Source organism: Astatotilapia calliptera, chromosome 1, assembly GCF_900246225.1.
Source record: "Astatotilapia calliptera chromosome 1, fAstCal1.2, whole genome shotgun sequence".
In the NCBI taxonomy this organism is placed as follows: domain Eukaryota; kingdom Metazoa; phylum Chordata; class Actinopteri; order Cichliformes; family Cichlidae; genus Astatotilapia; species Astatotilapia calliptera.
Window position 1 is genome coordinate 19,787,357 of NC_039302.1, and position 21,890 is coordinate 19,809,246.

At 42.5% G+C, this 21,890-nt stretch overlaps 1 protein-coding gene across 5 annotated transcripts in view; it reads right to left on the reverse strand.

The window, feature by feature from the left end:
• Window positions 1–573: 573 nt before the first annotated feature.
• Window positions 574–21,890, reverse strand: part of zfhx3b (zinc finger homeobox 3b) — a 169,510-nt gene continuing 148,193 nt past the window's right edge. For all 5 annotated transcript variants that reach the window (XM_026168473.1, XM_026168438.1, XM_026168445.1 and 2 more), the window contains 5 exons: window positions 12,907–13,043; window positions 12,132–12,332; window positions 8,858–8,981; window positions 2,909–8,437; window positions 574–2,397 (listed from right to left, as the gene is read on the reverse strand). In XM_026168473.1, the coding sequence (XP_026024258.1) occupies window positions 647–2,397; window positions 2,909–8,437; window positions 8,858–8,981; window positions 12,132–12,332; window positions 12,907–13,043 (7,742 nt within the window). In that variant the 3' untranslated portion in view covers window positions 574–646. The remainder of the gene's footprint in view (window positions 2,398–2,908; window positions 8,438–8,857; window positions 8,982–12,131; window positions 12,333–12,906; window positions 13,044–21,890) is intronic.

Here is a 21,890-nt window from a genome sequence, read left to right on the forward strand (position 1 = left end):
TATTAGTATGCCTGTACACAGATTAGCCACGACATTAAAAACACTGACAGCTGATTAAAAAAAAGAAATTGTTCACCTCGTTACAGTGTGATGCTGGGAAACCTTGGCATTCATGCGGATGGTATTTTGACCAACCGCACAGCAGGATTAAGGAACACGACAAAGAACCTAAGGCGTTAACCTGGCCTTCAACCTCCCCCAACCTCAACGCAATCCCAGTCTGCAGCCGACATCCCAGTACCAGAAACCACGGGACACACCGAAGGGTCAAGTGTCCATGCCCTGATGGGTCATAAACTATTTTGCTGGCACAATGGGGCATACACAATTTAATGCAGGTGGTTTTAATGTTGTGGCTGATCGGTGCGTTTCGGTTGAGTTAAAACAAAAACAAAAGAAAAACAAAGAAATACAAAAATGAAAACCAGCATGTTGATATGGGAAAACAATCCACTAACATTAAAATTTTTGGTTACAAGCTTTGGAATTGCAGTTAGTCTTTACACATCTTTTTCTGAAATTGGTTTGTATACTTTTAATGTATTTTTAACATTGCTGCTTTTTATGGGTTTTTTTAATTTTTGGATTTTTTTTTTTTGTCTTTTAGGGAGTTTTTTTTAAATATCGTCCATCACTGAAAGCTCTTTTACAATCTGATGGAGTCTGTTCCTACACTAGCAAGATTACTACTACAACTATTACTGTCTTTGACAAAGCCAGGCTGCTGCGGCTCCTCCGCCGTCCTGCCCAGCCTGTTTGCTGACTTCTGACTGCTGTCAGAGTCAGACTCGTCGGTAAAGACGTCTGTTGGTATCGAGGTCTGAACTCCTGAGGTGCTCAATGAACTTGAGGTAACCGTTGAAGGTGAGGACACTGGAGGAAAAGAGGAGGAAGAAGAGGAGGGACTAGCATTGGGCTTCCCAGCTAAAGCTCTGGGGAAAGGGGCCTGGGGCCAGGGTTTTCCGGCAGCTGTGGTGTTGAGTTGGGTAGTAGAGGAGGAGCACAAAGATGAGGAGACAGCAGAAGATGGCATGGTGGCTGATGTTGTTGGCGGGGGAGGAGGGCTGCTGATGGGATGAGTGGCAGACTGCGAGGTAGATGCGGTGTTAGGATTGGGGAAGCAGGCTGAAGAGTGAGGTAATAAACTAGTAGCGTGCTCTTTGGCATTTCTGACCGATCTCTTGATTGTTCTGTGTTTGTGCAATGCCGATTCCAGGTGTTGACTGAGTGCTTTCTCCCCATCCAACGTAGTGTCACAAGCCAGGCAGTCATAGAGACTTCCAGCCCCTACACCTACGCCACCGGGGACACGCAGCAACATCTCTTGCAGGTTTGCCACAGACTGACCGAAAAAGCAGTTCGATTTAAGGTGGGTAATAGCCGCTTCTTCCTTGGTGAAAACAGCTTGACACTTGCGGCATGCCAGTTTATACTGCACCTTGGGGACGATATACTGGTCTAGATGGGTGTCCACAGGTTTGCCATCCATCTCATTCTGCTCGGAGGGTACTGTAGTATGAGAAGAGGAGGAGGAGGACGAGGAGGAAGAGGAAGAGGACGAGGAGGAAGTGGGAGGTTCACTTTGTGGATTGCCCTTTTGCTCCTCTGATTTCGCTGGATCTTTGGCAGAATCTTTGCGATCCCCCAAGGTTTGAGGGGGAACGGAAGTTTGGCTCGCCTTGGGTTGCTGGATCTGCTGAAGCTGCCGCTGCTGCTGCTGTAGTGCCTCCTGCAAGCTCTGCTGATATTGCTGGTAATGCTGCAGTAGGGACCCTGGAGACAGGCCCATCAGTGCTTGTGACAATGCTGGGTTGTAAGGGAAGAGACTTTCCATACCATACATTGGTTGCAGGTAGCCCCCTTGTAGAGCCCCAGGAATCTGAGGGGTATAATATGGGGAAAAGCCAGGCATGAAGTAGGGTAGAAACTGGTTTGTGAGGAGAGCTGTGGGATCTGATGCCAAAGCAGCCTGGAGGGCCTGAAGCTGGGCAGGATCTACCACATACTCCATTCCAGGTGTGGGCATAGAAGTGGCAGGAACAGCTGTTTCAGGTTTCTCCTTTTTGGCGCTGGCAGCAGAAGTGGAAGGGGCGGGGGTGCTTCCAGTTGATGATGGAGTTGAGGGCTTCTCTGTCTTTTCCTTGGCCTTCTCCTTCTCTTTTACTCTCTCAGCATCTCGTTCTTTGGGGGGTTCAGGTCGCGACTGACTGGTTGAGGACGTGGAATTGGAGGTGGAGTTTGAGTGGGAAGTAGACGTGTTGGTCTGGGCTGGGCTGGATGCGGTGAGAGACGATGAGGAGGGAGGCTTGTTGGGCAATCCAGACGTGGGGAGGCTAGGTGAGGGAACACTGGCACCAGGCATGTTCAGGAGGTTTGAAGGTTTTGGAGGAGTTAAAGCTGCAAATGTGTCAAATACAGACAAGAAAATAAGACTTAATAGGTTTTCATTTCATGGTAGTGCAGTGCCTTTTTAAAAGATTATTCAGCTGTAACAAAACTAATTAATTAAACAATACTGAAAGGTGATACAAAAGAGGCAAACGTTTATTTTTATGTGAATCATAAAAAGCTTTGTGAAATGACTACAAATATCACAAAATCAAAGCCTTGTACTTTGTGGTATTTTCTGGTCTAAAGCTTAAGTGTTAGCATTTGAGACAGGTTGGGTACATAATAGCACAACAATAGCAACAATGGCAAAGGTCATTAAATTATGTCAGATATATTTGCATCAGTGTTAATGAATATATGTGGCAGATGGATTCATAGTTAGATCTGATGCCTGGAAATACACAGTACTTCCTGTAGCAATGGATGATCATTTATTAAACTAGTTTAGTTGAGAAAACCCATCTGCAACTCTAAACCTGAAATGTTAGTAGTGAAAAAATGCCAAATAGTGACGTACCTGAATTAGATGAGTTAAAGCTGGGAAGAGAGGGGCTGCCAACCCCTGGTAAAAGGACAGGTGGGATACCTTGCAGGTTTGGATAGGCCGACTGGAGATTTAAAGCCTGCATTGCAGGGTTATCAAACATCCCCTGCTGCTGCATGGCCTGTTGCTGCGCCAATCCTAAAACTTCATTGGCCTTCTTAATGCGGTCCATTTCTTGCTGGGCCATAAGTTGGCGGACAGTAGCTGGGTCAAAGTACTCTTTCTCTTTATCGATCTGGCTGCCAATAGTATCCTTCACCTTAGAGATGTGTTGCTGGGAGAAAATGTGATCGCGAACAGAGAGGCGAGCGCTATATTTAACACCACACAAAGTGCACTCAGTCTTCGGCCCCTCGTAAGACGTCTGATTTATTCCGAAGTGCTTGGCCATATTGAGCTTTGCCTTTTTCTCCTTCGCGCGAGCATTTTGAAACCACACCTGAACCACTCTCTTTGGAAGTCCAATATCATTGCCAAGTACCTCGCATTCCAGCATGGTAGGTGTCCTGTAGTCGTTAAAACAGGATTTTAACACTTTCAGCTGGAGGTTAGTCATCTGGGTTCGGAAGCGCTTTTGGCCAGGTCTATCTCCACCTTCAAGGCTCCTGCTACCAGAGGCTCCAGGACTTGGTGAGCAGGGGTCAGCCAGACTGGACGTCTCACTGTGGTCAATCATATGTTCATTTTCATAGTCCTTAGCATAATAGCTTGTTGCAGGGCTCACTAGTCCCGAGGACATCTGGTCATCATTTTCAAGGATGGGAGCTGTGCCCCCAGACTTAGACAGGTAATCGCCACTATTTTGGCTGTGCTTTGCATCAGCACTGTCATTATCAGCATTAGCCTCATCACCTGTGGTTGTGTCTGTAATGGCTGTATTCACAGAAGAGCAGTCATCATTATCGAGTTTGCTCTGATCAAAGTTCAGGTTCATAGAGGACATTGTGGCACTCTCAAAGTCTTCCATTCCTTCAACTTTGATGGACGAAGGGCTCAGTAGACCCCTTGGAGACAAGTCCAAGCCTTTGTTCATGGGTGACATGGAGGAGCTTTGTCCATCACTGTTTGTAGTAGGGGGTAGCTGGGAGTAACCTGATGTATCAAGAACATCCATTTTTATTTGCATGTTCTCCTGCTCAGGTAACATACCGCTGAGAGTTAAATTATATCCAGCACGTTTGGCTTCATGCCAGTGACGAGAGCGAATGTGTGCTTCAAGGGCAGTCTTTGCTTTAAAAAGAGCTCGACAAAAAGGACACCTACGATGAGCTTGGGCTGGCCCAACAGCTCTAAACTGGCCTTTTCTCTCTCTGGCTCTGGTATTCTGGAACCACACTTGCACAACTCTCTTTTTCAAACCCACCTCAACAGCAATGTGGTCAAGCATTTTACGCGTAGGATTAGAATCTAATAAATACTTCTGATATAAGACCTCTAGCTGTTCAGGTGTGATGGTGGTTCTAAGCCTCTTGTCTCGCTGTGGCTCTTCTCCACTATTTGTGCTATCGTTTTCTCCTGGACTAGTGCTAGCTTTCTCCTCTAACTTCCTTTTCAGGGAGTTCATAGTGGAGGTTGGGGTGGACGGAGAGGTGGCAGAGCTGCTTGGAATTTGTGGCATCCCAGAGATTAGCTGGGTTGCCAGGAGAGGATTGCTAGGATCAAAAAGCATGAAAGACATGTCAATTGGACGGTCGAGGAACTGCGGGTGGATGAATTGATTTTGCACAGAAAGGAAGTGTAATTGCTGGTGTTCCTGCCAGTGCTCAAAGGAGGGGAAGCCAATTTTGCACTGCTCACACTGGTATGGGATCATCTGCTGTGCCAGTTGTTGTGTGGCAGAGGTCAAGTGTGGATTGAGGCCCATGTGAGAGCTTTGTGATGAAGGCTGGCTTGTCTGTGAGGCTGACAGACCACTCTGCTGTTGCTGCTGAGAAAAGGAAGGAGTTGAATGCTTGGAGGGCTTAGAAACATTTTGGATCTTCTCTTCTCTCTGTGGTCTCTGGTGTTGTACCTCAGATTGAGGTTGGTGCACAATTTCCTGCTTAATGGAGGTTTGGTTTTCTCGCGGATCAGCGGTTATTTCTGGTAACTGCTTGGGCTTCTCATCATAGAGGTTTGAGGTGGTTGCTGGTGATGCCTCCTCTTTCTCGGTGGAAGGGAGGTGTGAGAATGCTGAAGTCGTGGGTGGAAGTGGGCAGAGACTCGAAGAGGAGGGCATTGGGGTGTGACAGGAAGACCCAGAGGGAGTGTAACATTCATGGGAAAAATCCATTGAATCCTCATTTTGGCTGTCATACTGTCCATCCTCATCTTCATCTTTGTAACACAGCTTCTTTTGGTGTTTTATTAGATCAAATATACGCTGGAAAACGAGACTACATTTCTTGCACTGGTAGTTCAGGTTAGATGTGCGAATGTATCGGTCGTTTGACAGTTCTCTTCTTTCACCATCTTTCCCTCCATCACCTTGATTTTCATAATTCTTCCTTGCTTTCTGACGCGCATTTTGGAACCACACAACAATAACACGGGTGGGGAGGCTCAAAAGGTTTGAGAGCTGTTCAAATTCATCATCTTTAGGATAAGCATTGGCATCAAAGAAATCTTGCAGAACTCTTAGCTGGTAGTCAGTAAACCTAGTCCTGGATGATCTCTTGCTTCCATAGTATTCGTGTTTCTGAGGTTCAGGAGAAGGAGGTTTGGAATCAATTTTAGTGTCTTCCAGAGTTGTTGTTGGTGGATTGTTGAAATTGTAAGGCGAGTCTTTATTGCGCTGCCTTTCTTTGAAAAGGGTGTTTCTGAACCAGTGCTTTATCACTTTTTGTGGAAGCCCTGACTTGTCTGCCATCTCTTTGATCTGGTCCTCATTTGGTGAATTGTTGATATCAAAGTACTGTCGTAGGACCCTAAGCTGGTCGTCGGTGATGCGTGTCCGTGGTCTCTTGTTCTGCTGCAGCATGGCTGGTGTCAGTTGCTGTTGGTAGAGTTGGGCCAGGTCTGAGGCCAGGCTTGGCTCAACAGACGGCAACTGGGGAGGCAACTGAGTAGGCAGGGACTGAAGAGACATGGGCTGCATCATAAGTGGGGAGAAGAGCGGCAAATCCATTGGCATGGGTATCTGTGTCATTGGAACTGGTGCCTGTGGAGGTGGCACGGTTGGAGGTGTGAGTGAGGCATTAGACACAGGTATATTTGGGGTGGGAGCTCTTTGGGGTGGAGGAGGAGGTGGGGGTGGAGGAGGGGGAGGTGGTGGAGCTGGAGCAGCCTCTGGTGTAGGCGGTCTCAGTGGGTAGAGCTTATCATAATGTTCTCTGTATTCCTTGGCAAACCTCTCAAGGGATCGGAATGGAAAGAAAGCCTGGTGGATATGCTCCTGGTGACTCTTCAGAATCAGTATGTTTGAAAACAGCTTGCCACAGGCTTCACATTCCAGCTTCTCCAATCCCCCAATGGGATCTATGACTCTTGTTATTCCACCTGGACCACTTGATCCAGTAGGTCCAGCTGTCTTTTTCTGAGCTTTCTGTTTATTTTCATTGTACTGAATTACTAACTCAAACCCAAAATTTTCCAGCAGGGCTTTAGTTGCATTTCCTCGAGCATCTGAAGCAATCCTTGGTGGAGGCAAGCCAGTATCATGGTTTATGTTTATTGAAATATGCTGACTCTCCCTTTCTTTTGGCCTGCTGTCTGCAGAATCCTTATTTACATAGTCCCCATTTTTTTCGCTTGCATGCCTCTCCCTTTGTATTTCTCTGTCCTTGTCATTCTGAGAGGAGGGAGGTTTCTGCTTTAATTCAGCTTGTTGGAGGAGTGATGCACTCTGTTGCAGCAACGCCATTTGGCTCTGAACCTGCAAGTGTGATTGTTGTTGCTGCTGCTGCTGTTGCTGCTGCTGTTGTTGCTGTTGTTGCTGCTGCTGTTGCTGCTGAAGGTGGTGGTGCATCAATTGCTGCTGCAAGCAACTCTGTTGGGCTGAGTTTTTAAGATCTTCAAGCAAAGAGCTGGGGGATCCAGTTAAGCCAAGTGCTGAGCTGCTGATGCTGATCTCAGGATTTAGCTGAAATTCTGCTCCAGGGATGTAGAAAGGAAACAGCAACTGCTGCTGCTGCAGAGGCAGAAGTGCATCAGTTGTCATTGGGAAGTGCTGCAGAAGTGCTGGGTTGAACAGCTGCGACTGTAGAAGAGCAGCTTGCTGCTGGAGCTCTTGTTGAAGCTGTGCTTGAGCTTGGGCTTGAGCCTGAGCCAATTGCTGTTGCTGCTGAAGCTGTTGCTGTTGCTGTTGCCCCCTTGCAGAGAGAATGTCTGAAAATTTGGACTTTTTCACTTCGTGGTTCTCAGACGGTGAGGAGTGGCAGCTCACCGAGGAATTCCCCTGGTTTTCAGTGTTGTGAGTCTGGCTTGTGTGGTTTCCTCCTAGAATATTCTGGGCTGCCTGACTCCCAGAAGAGCTGTGGTTGGTGGAGCTAGTGTTTGAGTTGCTGGCTGGGCTTGGACTTGATGTTGATGTGCTCATGCCGGATCCTCCACTGCTTAAACCAGTTGCGCTTGCAGAGCTAGTGATCCCCCCTGCTGCCTCAAGTTTGGCTGCCCTAGCTTTGGTCTGGTGTAGAACAGAGCGCATGTGGATTTCCAAAGTTGAACTCTGGCTATATGCCACATTACAAGTGCTGCACTTGAATGGCTTGTTGTCAGGGCTGCTGGTAGGCTCAGGTTGACCAGTAGTAGACTCCTGAAGAGCCCTCTTCACCTTGTGTAGGTGGGAGACAGAGTTGTAATGAACCAGAAGGATGTTCTTCTGTGTAAAAGACTCTTTGCATACAGTGCATTTAAAAGGACGAGATGGATCCAGGAATTTCTCCATCGTAAAGTTTGGGCCCTTTCTGAATGGCAATGCACGTTTAGGTTCAGATCCAGAATCTTCCTGCAGTGAGCCAGAGTCACTGCCTGTCGGGCTTTGTTTTTCCTCTGGATCACTTTCATCTCCATCTTTGTCATCCTCTCCCAGACTTCCATGTTCTTCACCAAGGCTTGGATCACCCATTGCCATAATGTCACCATTCATCAATAATCCCCCATACAGCTGCTGGATGTCAGCTTCACTCAGTTCCAGGTGGCTGGTTTCTAAATGCTTCTTCAGCGCCTGTAGTGTTCTGAAGCTTCGCTGGCAAAGACAGCACATGGTGGCTGCCCTGATCACATGATATTGTGAATGGAGTTGTAATTTCTCCACAGTCTTGAAGGCCAGACTACACTGGTTGCAGCGGTACTTGTAGACATGCCGATCTGAAACAGGCAACTGGTGCCTTTTGTTGTGAACCTCATTGAAGTGCATTTGTAGGGAGTTAGAGGTCTTGAACAATTGATTACAGCCTTTCTTCCAGCACAGGAATCCTGTGGCATCCTCCCGTTCTGATTGTTGATCTTCCAGAGGTGACTTGCGAGCTTCAGCTATTTCAGTAGGGAGTGACACCCCTTTTTCTGGATCAGCATCTGATGCATCTGTGAATAAATAAGTCAAGAGAAGATAGCCATTCATCAGATTCTACATTTGCTGAGTGGAATTTTTCCAGTAATATCAATAAAGGACATTCAGTGTGTTAGTGGCATGGAAAGGTGCCAAAAAAACAAACAAGCCAAGCACTGACTAATTACAAAATCTGCAAACACCAACAATCTTTCATAATGTGTTGGTGTGAATGCAGGCCAAAATTGTGAAATGCTTCAGTAATAACAATTTTTTCCAGCCTATGCAATAAATACTGACTTTTCCAAAGTGTAAATACACAACAACAACAACAACAATCTTCATTTATTACACAGGTATAAGGTTGTAGAATGTAGCTGAATCTCATTAATATACACCAAGTGCATTAACATGCTCACTACAGAACACATAGCTTTTAACAAACAGATACTAACCAGCTTGCTTCTTTGTATCTTCAGCGTTAGAGTTGGATGTAGCATGAGGGGTGCTCTGTGGCTCTCTGTCTGGACTCGGCACAGGTATGAACATGCTTGCTGGTAGTGCTTCAGTTGTCGTCACCTGGAAAAGCAATTGTAAAGGAATGAGCAAACAGGTGAGGTAATGTCATCTCTTAGTTTAAACGACTACATGAAAGAATACTGACACAAACAAGAGGATACACAAAGACGTTACTTAGCTACTTACATACATACATATTCACATATACATTCTCCAGTCCCCCACATATATCCATGACAGAAGAAAGGCTACTTTTGTGTCATCCCTCAAGAAATGAGATAGATTTCTTGAGTACTAGTGTTTTTGTTTGCTAATTACTTAACAAAACACAGTACGTACTAATAAAGTAGAAAGATGAACCTAGCTTCCCCCTGGTCTCAGAGGGTTATGGTCAATCGTGAGTAACTGATTGCACAACATCTGTTTATTCTTGCTGCTCTCCCCTAACTTAGCTCATATTTCGCCCTCTGATTGCCCCTCTTCACCCCCAAACCTGACACTTCATTAAACATTCTCATTAAACAGGTCACCAGTGAGCAATATTCCATAGAGTTTAATTTAGTAATAAGACTCTACCTTTGTTAGCCTTTTTTCAATTAACTTTACAAGCAGAGCAATAATCTTCAGTCTACGAGTTGCATTTCAGTTTACATCACCTCTCCCATTTTTCCTTCTGCGTTGCCTCTATATTAAGACTTTTGATTGGTAGTTCTTTCAAGTAATACCAATTAAAGGTGCCTTGCATAAGGGACACGAAAGAGGAAAGGGATCTTGCATATTGCTGGGCCCCAAGTATAAATGTTGGTCTATACACAGAACATATTCTGTATGCTTTCTAATTACTCCTCTAATAACAGTGAGAACACAACCGAAAGTACCATAGCATGTCATATAACCTCTGGGTGAGATCGAAATAGAGCAGAATCTGCCCTGAAGCAACAGGATTTTTGAGGTCTGGTGTAATCCTTTATATCCCAAAGTCAAACACTATATGACAACTGTGGTCACACATTTACCAGAAGACATCCACACATTCCCGTCTTTGTTTGTGTTACCTCTTTATTTCTTAAAAATGAAACATAGAAAATTAGTGCAACCAGCATAGAAACGCTTAAAAAAATTTACATTACAAATTTGACTGTTTCTAGACAACTGCTTCATTAGGCGATTAGAGGCAGGAGCAGAGTATCCCAAGGTCACTTTTAATTTGGACAGCCTAATTGCCAAACATAGTTCAAAATGGCTATCATCCAGTCAGACTCCAAATTAATGAAGCACAATTATTTTCATTACCCCTATCTTCCACAGACAGAAAATGAGACATAAAATCAGAGAGGGAGGATTGGAGGAGTATGTATATATTATACATATAGTTTTCTATCTATCATCTCTTTACATCTATCCATCCATCCATTCATCCATCCATCCATCCACTGAATGTCAGGGAAAAGCATTACAGACGTGCAAAAGAAAGAAAATTAACTGAAAGGAAAGGAAAGACGATAAGTGGACGAATGGATGAAGGTTGTTAGAGTGAATGCATCATTATGCATGCTTGGCAAGAAATAAAAGTCACCTATTTCAAAATTAATCAGGCTCCTCTCAGTAGACATGTGAAAAAGATAAAGTACCTTTCTATCTGCATTCACTAGTTATAAAAAGGTGCTGGCTTTAATGTGTGTTATATTACCTCTGTTCTATCTCTTCTTGTAGTGGTTCAGTACATTACTACCTCTATAAAAGAAATAAATACTGCCGTCTACCATACTAATGTGCTTGCCATTTACTTTCTGGATGGGAGATGAAGATGGTTAGGCAGCAGACAGAGCAATGTTTTATTCGCTGATTGTCCAGCAAGCTATTTAGCTTCACAAGATAGAAGAGAAAAAAGGTTTGCTCAGTGATTTACATAAAAACGGGGATAATAAAATTTTATTTCTCCTTGATGAGCATTAAAAGATGCGAGGACATTTTTTTTGCATAGGTACAAAAGTAAGTACCAGTGCACTGCGGCAGGTAAAGATTTCAGGGCTCGTGGTACAAACCAGCCAAATCTTTCCCTGATAATACTGAGAGTGCACACTTGCATTTAAAAAAACAAAACAAAACAAAAACAACAATAAAAAAGAACTCCATAAGCTGTAATTTAGTCAGATTAGTGGTGAATAACAACATTTCAGTTGGTTTTATTAAAATTTCATGAAGTGGTTTGACTGTTCATTATATTTTGATTAAGCAGTGTCACATTTGTTTCACCACAAATTGTAAAAGGCCTTGTTTTGACTGGCATGCAGGTGATCATAGACATGGCAATAATGTCAGTGAACTAATAAATGAACTGGGAGCTAAGAGACCCGCTCATCTTGAAATGATTAAAAAACACAAAAACCGATTACAAGCTCCCCTCCCCAGATGACTTTGATTAGAAGAGAGCTGGAAAAGCCTTTCTGATTATGGGTACATTAAGACAATGAAGAAGAAAAGAAAAGAAAAAAACAGAAGAAAAGTATGCATCTTAAAAGGTTTGATGATTTGCAGCAAGCCAATGGGATTGCCTGTAGCCATTACACAATTAACAGCATTCTTTGTGTTGACTGAGTGCTCGCAATTTAGAGCAGTGAGGGCAAGAATGACACCGATACAGAGGCATTTCAGTGGAAGGGGATTCATTAGCAGTGAGTTGCTATTCTTTTCGACAATAATGAATCCTTACCACAGTCCTTCACCTGACACACTGCTTGTCCCCTGACTGGCCATAATATAAGTACGTAGCAATACTCTCGACCTAGAGCTTTGATTAGCGGTTGCTTTCTTGCCTTCACCACTAAGTATAAAAGAATTTGGAGATAATAACACTCCGAGAGATTGGTCTGTGTGGATAGAAAACTGGAATAAAACTAGGTGCTATACATGCAATAAAGCTTGTGAAAGTTGGAAGGACATTTTTTTTCATCCACTTATTTTTCTCAGCTGCTGTAGTAAATTTGTATGCTAATGCTATGGCAGAGCTAAATGCTAAATGACCAGAGTAATAAAAATACTCCTACAGTCAAGCTAATGAATGCCACCCTAACAAAAGAGAAGCCAATTTCAATATACCTGGAAAAATAAAGATTAAAGAAATAATAAAAATAAAGAAATAAGGAGAGACATGGTAATAAACCCTGCTGTGTCCAACCAGATGCAAAATACACCGAATACAGAACTCACTGTGGCAATGAGCTTATCAACGCAATCGGGTGCCACGCTGTGGAGATGTGTGAGGTGAAACTGCAGGTGGATCTTGTTGTTGAGCATGTCCTGGCACAACGGGCAACGTAACATGGGCTGGACAGAGTGCTGTGTCATCACGTGCATTCTGAGGCGATTCAGATCCGTGTTGGTAAACTTGCAGTACGGGCACTGGTACATCTGGGTGAAAGTAAAGACAGAACAGAGGAAGAGAGACGGGGAGGCGAGAGGAGAGGAAACACAGATCCACAAAGAGTTAATGGGGTGAAATGGGTGCACTGATCATGGTGGGCCTGCTTGAAGAGAAGCGGTGGATCAGGGATAGAGTGGGGGCCTCTTCCCTGAAGCAGGCAGATCCCTCTGATCACAGACAAGTGTGTAATACCAAGCACCGCTGAGTCCTGGCACCCACTTCAAAGTGCTCTCATCTGTCAAATACTATATTGATTTTCCACCTTATACACAATTAGCAGCGCAACTGCAGCAGGAAGCCTAATATAATTTTGAGTATATTTGAAAAGAAGATTTCTGCATAATATAAAAAAAGTCGGTGAGATAACCAACTGAAAATTATTAGTATATTTTTGTACTTTTTTTAAAAATGATGTGCAAGTTTTAGACTTTTAATGAGGGCTTGGTAATTAAGGATGATATAACCTTTAGCAAGAAACCTCTAATTCAAAGTCTGGAAAATAGTTTTATGAACATCTGAGGGCATCAATATTCACAAAATACTGTGGTGTGGAACTCTCACCTGCTCCGCAGCACCCTTCTCAGCTGTCCTGGGTCGTTTCGAGGAGAGTGGGCTTTCTGAGGCCTCTGACCGTGAAGAGGGCCTTTTGGAAGGAATTGGGGAACCTGACTGGTGCCGTTCCAAGTGGCCGGACAAAGCTGAAGAGAGACACATTCACAAAGACACACGCAAACAAGGAGGAGAGTTTTTAATTATAATATAAGTGCATTTAATGGTAAATGAGCAGAGGGGTTGTTGTTACAACAAAAATTATTCACATTTTGTCTTCCAAATCTGCTGCTGCTGCTGCTGCTGAGTGATAAATGTCTGCTTCACTGTTGGCTTGTAAGAATATTATACAACACTGGAAAGTGCTAATAAAAATATTAGCTTTCTGCAGGTTGCAGATTTAGGTTTCATACCCCCACAATTTCAGTCCATATGAGGTTCAAAACCTGAGACAAGACATACAAAGTCTTTCTTCCACAGAGAGAAGGCTGATGATCCAAACCAGTATTAAACTACTCTAAACATTGACTCTTTCCGTGATTACCCTTCAGTCCATGAGAACTCATGTGCAACATACATGCGACTGTCAAATTTGACACAATGGAAAATATATATTACAGTATGATTTTTGTTATATGGCATTATTATTGCAATATTTGGATGGTGAAAAAAAAAGTGCAACAAGAAAATAACATATCTTTTTTGGCTTAAACCAAACTTTTTGTTTAAACTGCATAGAGAGAGCTGAGGGGGGAGTTTTAATTCAGGTACCTATCCATTAAGTCACAGTTTTGCCTCAAAAGAAAATGTATTTAAGGAGTGATCACACCGTTTTATGGAAGATTTCAATCAAGCAAAGCTGGGAAATCTTATCAGCTGTTTTGTTCCAATAAGATTTTTTGTATTTCTGCTACCAAATGTCTTCAGCGCATTGTAGGTTGCACGATTAATCTGTGACAAAGAGGAAAATGGAGCAGCAACATGGGAAAACCTTTTCTTAAAGCATTGACAAAATCCTGACACTACGCCCAAAGTTCGGATGCACAAGATAACAAGCTCTCATTTAACAAAAAAGCTTTCAAAGATAAAAAAAACAAACAAAGAAAAAACCCGCCGCTAGATACAATGACGGCATGAGACTGATGATTAGTCATACCTAAGTATGTTTACAAGATTAAACTACACTTTGGTGCTCACAAAATGTGCTACAGCCATTCTGAATTGGTTGGCAATTCTTCTTACTGCATTCTTTGGATTTACTTTGAATGTTGGTTCAAAGTTGGCTTGTTGGTTGTTTTGGAAATGCCTCCGAGCCAAACACAAAGACAGTAACAACAGACAGTAAATTGTTGCGAACTGCATTACCAAGTCTACAATGCATTTATCGGGACCGTGTTAGGAGCAAAGCAAACACTACTGCGAGTGGCGACAGGCATCCGCTTTCCTCCTCTTTTAAAGTGCTGCCATCTCCATGGTGCTATTGCCCTTTTTTCCCCTCAACAAAAATAGGTCTAAACAGTCTGGCCAAAACATCCCTAAGGCGCAATGAAAATGTCTGTTTGTATTGTATGTTTTTATGTATTGTATGTTTTTGGATTGTTACGTGTTGGTGTATGGAAATGTCATGTGATTTCCACTGCAATCCTATCTATCCATATATAAACTTTGAATGCAAACAACGCTAATATCACCAAAATACAATTTCTGTACAGCAAGGCCTCACACAACATCGCCTGCAAACCACTTTAGACTACTCCACTTCATGAAGGAAAGGAGAAACTGGTGGTGCACAGAGAGTCACGACTGTAGTTGAGCAGTTTAGCGTGGGCTCAGAGAGGAGCTAAATCCACAGAGCCTGTATAGGGGGAGCTGCAGTGGCACCCCACTTTGTCACCAGTGGAAAGAATTCATGGTGAAAGTATTGGAGTTGTCTCGCTGAACCCCTAACAAGCCCATAAAGAGTTAAATTTGCCCTGATTTGTACAGTCCTGGAAGGGCAAATTGAGAACAGAGGGCATTGGTAGGGGAGGGTTGGTTTGGCAGGGGGTCAGGTTAAGCAGGGCTGACCACGCTCCTGCTCCAGACATTAAAATGTCAGCTCCAATCAGGATGAGGGCAGTTGAGCTGATTACCCAGTGGGGGACCTGGTTTTGGCCAGAGCAGGCTGCAAGATCTCCCAGAGTCACCGGGATCAGCAAAGGAGACCCTATTAGGGTCCAGTCACAGTCAATCCTATTAAACACATCCGCCAATAAACAAAGGGAATGTTAAACAAAAGGAACCTCCCATTCCCTGACATTAACCTCTCAGTCATGGCACTGTCCTCACCAATTCATCCTCAACTCCACTTCAGTCCACTCTTACTTCCCCTGAACTCATCTCTCGAGGAGAAAAAATCTCCGGTCACCTTCACATTTCAATTGTCTATATCTTTGGCAAACCCACTGGCATTAAATTTTAAATAAGCATATAAATATTTTTTTTTTTAAACTGTCTTTTGTACTATTTTCAATTAAAATAAACATTTTTACACAGCACCCCAACATTTTAGGAAATGGCTTCATAATTTTATTTAACAGTAATACTTTTTCCTTAAGGACACACAGCTATCTATATTTCCTACAGCACTGCATGTCATATTTTATAAACACCATTTCTGCACCAATAGGTAGCTCCTTGGCATTCCACCATAATTTTCATACGTCAAGATAACTTTTCTCAAGGACAGATAATGAAACATATCAAAACAACTCTTACAATTTAGATAATAATGTAATTGAAATTCCCAGATAATTACCCAACTTCTTTAACTGAGGGAGAGTTATAAAGTGTGAAAAAAAAAACCCTCACGCAAACATTAAGAACAGTTAACTTAGCAGCAAAGCACATACATACAGTACAGCAAGTAAGCAGGGACAAAGTATCACGCATCCACCCCCCTCTTATCATTAAGAGGACAAACATAACTAAGTCAATTCCACTTTCACATTGCTTTCATTAATTTCTCAATTAGCACCGGAGAGGTGAAACAAGTGGCAGTTTGTGTTGAAAGCACAGCCGCTTTCTAGTTCAGGTGCTTTATGTTCATGAGTGTGTAAAAGTGAGAGCAGGACAGATGGAGGGCAGGGGAGGCTTACTGTGATGCAGTCTCTCGTCACGGCCAGTTAGGACTCCATAAATCAATAGCATTCTCCTAAGACTAGTACACCCCAACACCTTCACCGGCACTGTGACTAACATCCAACTACTGTATCAGATTTTTTTTCTCTTCAAGGGTGATGAAAAAAAATGACCGAAACATTGACAAACTAGTATGAAATAGAGATAAAACTTTTTGTTTTTGGTCATGTACAGTCTGACATGTTAGATTGGACACTGTTGTCCGAAGCTCACACATGTGACACACATATCTGCAGTGTGAACAGGTGATCCGAACTAATGACCGAAACATTGCCTCCCGATGGAGCATTTACAGTCCATGGTGAGATTTGTTACTGATGTCAGAAGGAGCTGGCAGTTGAAGGTAAAGTCTAGTGTTACTTTGTGGTATTAAAATAGAAGGTGTAAGAGCACAGAAAAAAAACCCCAACTAAATTGCCATCTAGGATAATACTGCAGTCATTAGAAAAAGTCAGTCGTGGAGTTACATCTTCATTACTGGGCCCTTTATGTCTTGTGGTGGAACTTCTAAAAGCTTTAAAAAGCTTTAAAAGCTCCTAAAACTACAGCGTGTTTATGCAACCTCAGCGTTCGTTCAGATCATCAGTGTCCATCCTGTTCACACAGAGAAAACTGGAGTGTCCACGTCTGCCAGTGACCCTTTAACTGCCCAGAGTCTGCCTGCCAACCTGACCTCTTCTGCCCAGTCTCTAGACACAGTGCCCCCATCCGCAGCAAACGTCTTCTGACAGATACATAGAGTGGGCTTTTGTCTGAAAGCACAAAAGCCAGAGCAAGAGTGGAGAAAAAAACTAAGAGTCAATTAGGTGATTATTAATTCATGCCCCTTTTCCGTAAACCAGAGGCTTTTGTGCTGTCGAGTCCCGTAAGTGAATTGGACTTTGGCACCTTGTCTTTCCCCCATAGCTGGACTGTATTATTCAAGCAGCAAAGGGGCTGTCAGCACACTACACCGGTCTCAGGAGCAATCACAGCCTTGTTGTGCTTTCAAGGGGGGGAAAAAAAAAAGATGGCTGCCGGACAGAGTGACTGACACAGCACAGACTAAATTAACCACAACAGGTCATCTGCCATTGAATTCTTGCAGGAGTGCAATCACAGCTGCCATTAATCTTTGTCCTTGTGAAAGGTTATCCATATTCTAAAATGTGAGTTACAGTAAACGGTATGTAAGGATGTTGGAGACAGGAAAAATGTTTCTTGTGTTTAGGAGAGGAACTCTCCTCCTACAGAATGAGACGAGCTCCTCATCGTGTCCAGAGCCTCTCTCATTACCATAGCTTCTCTCTCACCATCAGTTTTAGGCAGCAGTTATAAAAAACATAGCCTATTATCCATTCTGCCCATGCCAACAAGGTCATATAACTTTACTGTCACTTTGCCCGGAACAGCCAGAGTCTGCCAATCATTTTAAACTTAAGCTCAGTCGACAATTTCCTCACTATAGTGAAACTCAATGATTCTTGCCGAACACCGTTTCTTCTGATCCCCAGCACCCAGAAACCTTTCACCTTCACAGTGCCGGGACCTTCATGCACCCGCAGCTCTCTGCTTCTTGCACCGCAGAAAATCCTCACCTCTATTCCCTCAGCAAGTTGGCCATTAATATGGAGATGATTCAACTCCCCATGCTACAAGTCATTTTCTTTCACCGCTATGCAAACAATACCTGAATATTGTCTTTTCTCTTTCCCCATTTCTATCCTGGTTTTTTTAATCTACGGCCCCTGTCAGAGCACAGAGCAATAAAGGGCAGTGTTCCATCTCACCTCATATTTCCAAGATAATTATTCTGCATTAATAATAAAAAAAAAAGAGAGGGAGAGAGAGAGAGAGAGAGAGACAGGGACCTTCGACAAAAAACCTGACATTGGGGCTACACCTGGATTTATATATAAAACCATTCTTCATTTACAAAACAAAACAAAGTCCCTCTTATAACAAACTGTATAAGAAGGAGTGAGAATAGCATGCGTTGTGCAGTATAAATTGAGATGCTAATTAGCGGCGGCTCTTTTCATCTATAGACCACTGCACAACTGGATGACGAGTTGTTCACCTTTAAATGACACAGTACTGCTTGGCTATTAGACAGCCTGTGGTAAAACTCATAAACACTGAGCTTTCAGGGAGGTGGCTCACAAACAAGGACAATTTATGGCCTATTATCTTCAAAGACAAAAGGAATTATAATTTCAGGGATGACAAACACTGAAAGGATGTGCTATGAATATGTAAACATTTCCGCTGCTCTGTCTCCTGATTTCTCATGCTACTCAAGGTTTAAAAGCAATAACAAATCACCACCGCACTGAACGTCTCACAGTTTGGAGTAACAATAACATAAACGTGAGTAATTTGATTGCAACTAACCATAAGGCTGCAATTTCAACTTTCAACCGCAGCCAGCATTAAGTCTATGTGTTTCCAGTGTTATTTGGGAAACAATTCATAACGTTTAGCATGTCTGTTTGTGAGGCAGCAACAGCACAAGACTAACAGTATTATATGGAGCTCAATAAAAAGAACAGAAGAAGAAAAAAAAAGGAGCAGACTGCAATGCCACAGTGCCGCGTCTAGGGGATGCTAATCATCTAGTTCATTATACAGATCAAATGCAGTAGCCTCGGTGCAGAACACAACATCTGCTTCCCTTACGCACAGCAGAGCTGAGTGCACACACACATGCTGCACATTTACATAAAAACAGGTGGATGCGGAGCCCAAAACGCACACAGATTCACTCACTTACAAATGCATATTACAGGAAACTCTAGCGGCTTAGTCTTTGTTTTGACAGATTTCACAGGTTTAATGTCAATGTTTAACTGAGAATGCTTGAGCAATTTTTTTTAACACATATGTGAGAAAACTGGCTGGAGAAGCATTAAGGATCAAGAAAAACTGACACAGGATTGGCACATGCTACAGAGAAAGCCACAAACTAATGTCTGAGTTGCTTTCTAGTCGAGTAAATAGGTTTTGGGGCATCATGAAGTGATAAAAATACCGTGACTATTTGTACAAATGTAGTGTAAAAACAGTTTGTGAAAGTTCAAATCGGTAAGAACCTGTATGTAACCTTTAATTAATGCTCCAATAAACTGTGTCAAAATCACTCTCTGGGCTCTTTGTTAAGAGAAATAAAGAATTTAGAAGAATGTCTGCAAATACTTACAGATTCAAGATTTCATTCATCACTTGTTAAAAATGATGAAAAAGCATGAAAAGCATGAAAGTTTGAGGAAAACATATATATATATATATATATGTAGCTGAAATAAATAGTTTTTTTACCCCTTGCCTTCACCACCTTGCTCCGGCTCCTATAAACTTTTTTAAGTGCAGATATAAAGAATAAAATATTATCAAGCAGATTTTTTTTTCAAAGACTGTCCCAGAATTGACAGAATTATATATTTTTCTACCCCTCTCACCTTCCCTCAAACACACACACACACATACTTTGACACAGCCCTTCCCATACATTTATGTTAAATTTGTCAAACCACATTGTGCCCAAGTCTGCCGGTGTATTAACACAACCCAATCCCCACCCTGCACCCACCTTCATGCTCTCTTCATCTTTCTGTCTCCCCTATACTTGCCACCCTCCCGCCCTGCTGCATTCCTATACATTCAGCTGCTGCATAAATACACCACCTGCTTTAATGAAGGTAAGGATTCCATTCCTATGCAGAAACTCTTTCCTTTAGCTTGTGCTGTCTCAGCTAGGTGAAGAAAGTGTGGAGAGACAGAGAGGAAAGAGGCTCATGGCTATCCATTTATACATATTTCATACCTGGCATTAAAAATGACCCTCTGAATTACTAATCATGCCAGATGATTCAGTTGCAGCTGGCACCAATGTGAACATCATGTTGAAATATATATATATACACATATTTCTGTTTAATGTATTCATTGGATTTACTTGTAAATGTGCATTATTTCTGTGCACGATCAACAGTCAGCTGTTTAATCATTAAAAGTTGCCCCATGTATGCAGAGTTTGCGAGCATATGGCATTTAAATATGTCTGAGTGCCTTCACGTGCACATATGTGAATTATCTCTGCAATAAATAAATAAATAAAACACCAGAATAATGAAGGCATCTTTCAAGAGATGACATGCTGAATACATATGCATTTTACAAAGGCTTCTGATGTACCTCTAAATGATTTTAATGAATACTGAGGAGCTGTGGAACAAGAAAGAAAAAATAAGATTGACAGAGGCTTTAAAAAGGAGGAAGCCTTTTTTCTGTGCTCGCTAATGCCGTCTGTCTGACAGTGACTGTCATTTGTAAGGGAACAATGTTGTGCTCTGTTCCAACAGCTACATGACAACGATGAGAAGAAATACTTCAGTAGTTCTAATGATGGACTTTAGAAACAGCTCAGCTTCAGAGAGTGGGAGACTGAGCACCTTTCATATAAATAACAGGTTGGCCAAGATGCTCATACGCCATATTTTAACATATACACCCCTTGCGTACGCGCTGCACAACATTTTCAGGCAATCACCAGCCCAAACAAGAGCTCCCGTGTTTACCAAATGGATTCTGAGGTCTTCCTCACGCCCCCTCCGCCCCACAACAACAAGATAGGTTTGCATACGTTTTGAATGGGCATTGTATTCATCAATCACAAAAAGTTTGAAGCACAAAAAGAGACCCTTCCATTAAACTACAGCTGTCTACCTTTTGCTGACAACACAGCCTTGAACCCAGCATCCCAATCTACCCACCCACCTTTTCACTGACATCAAACAGAACCTCAGACCTGGTTCCCTAATGCAATGCTATTTTTAACTAAGCGTTTCTAATAAGCTGCTGGGAAGCTGTAAATTTTTCATATGCAAGCACATATTTCCTTTGTGAAAACACAGAAACACACTTATTTGGTGATTAGCGACTGACAGAGGGGAGGAAAGGAACTGAATATGCTTGTATCAAATTGCATGCCTTTCAAAAAGGAGGAATCCTAATGCGAGGAGTCGTCTTCCTGTGCACCACAGGTATGAGTGAATTATTAATCGGCCAGCTCATTTTAATGCTTTTTAAAGTGCTTTATTTTGATGTGCTAAAACATACTTTTAGCCATATTCAGTCAGGCATGCATATCATTATTTCTTCCATCAAAGAAGAGTGTCGCCCTTTCAAAGAGCACAAACAACTCAGCCTCATTTAAAATAGAAGTTCGAATATCAAAGACATTTTACAAAGCCTGGGCTTCAAACACTGTGATGAGTTTTTTTTTCTTTTTTTCTTTTTTCTTTTGCTGCACCTTATAAAAACTTAGGTATGCAAAAGGTCTGAATTGTTTTCCAGCTTTTAACCTGACTAGTGTAAATCAAAACATCCTGCAGTAACACAAGAAGTTAGACAAGTGAGAAGCATCTATCCAAGCCCGTTACTGCTCAGTGTCACGATTATGAGAAATCTCTCTACTCAATAGGAAATGTCTTGACTGCCAGCCTTGTTTTCTGAACACAGACAAGTGAAATAAACTGGGCATAAAAAAGAAAACTCGGGCCATTTTTTTTCCTTCTCAGAAACCAGAGCAGAATCAGTAAACAGAGCTTTTCATATATAATTAGATCCAGTGATGCACATACAGAACGCGCTGTGGGGGGGTGTAGTTTTACATTAAGCTTGTTCGTCATTAAACTTGTGCTTGAGACAGTTTTTCGTTCATTTTCTTATTTCAACCAATCTAATTCCACACACGCTCCAAGTGTCATTAATTCAGCACCTATAGCAGTGCATTCAGTACAACTACAGTAACTTTCAGCAGTAAACTATTTCTTCCA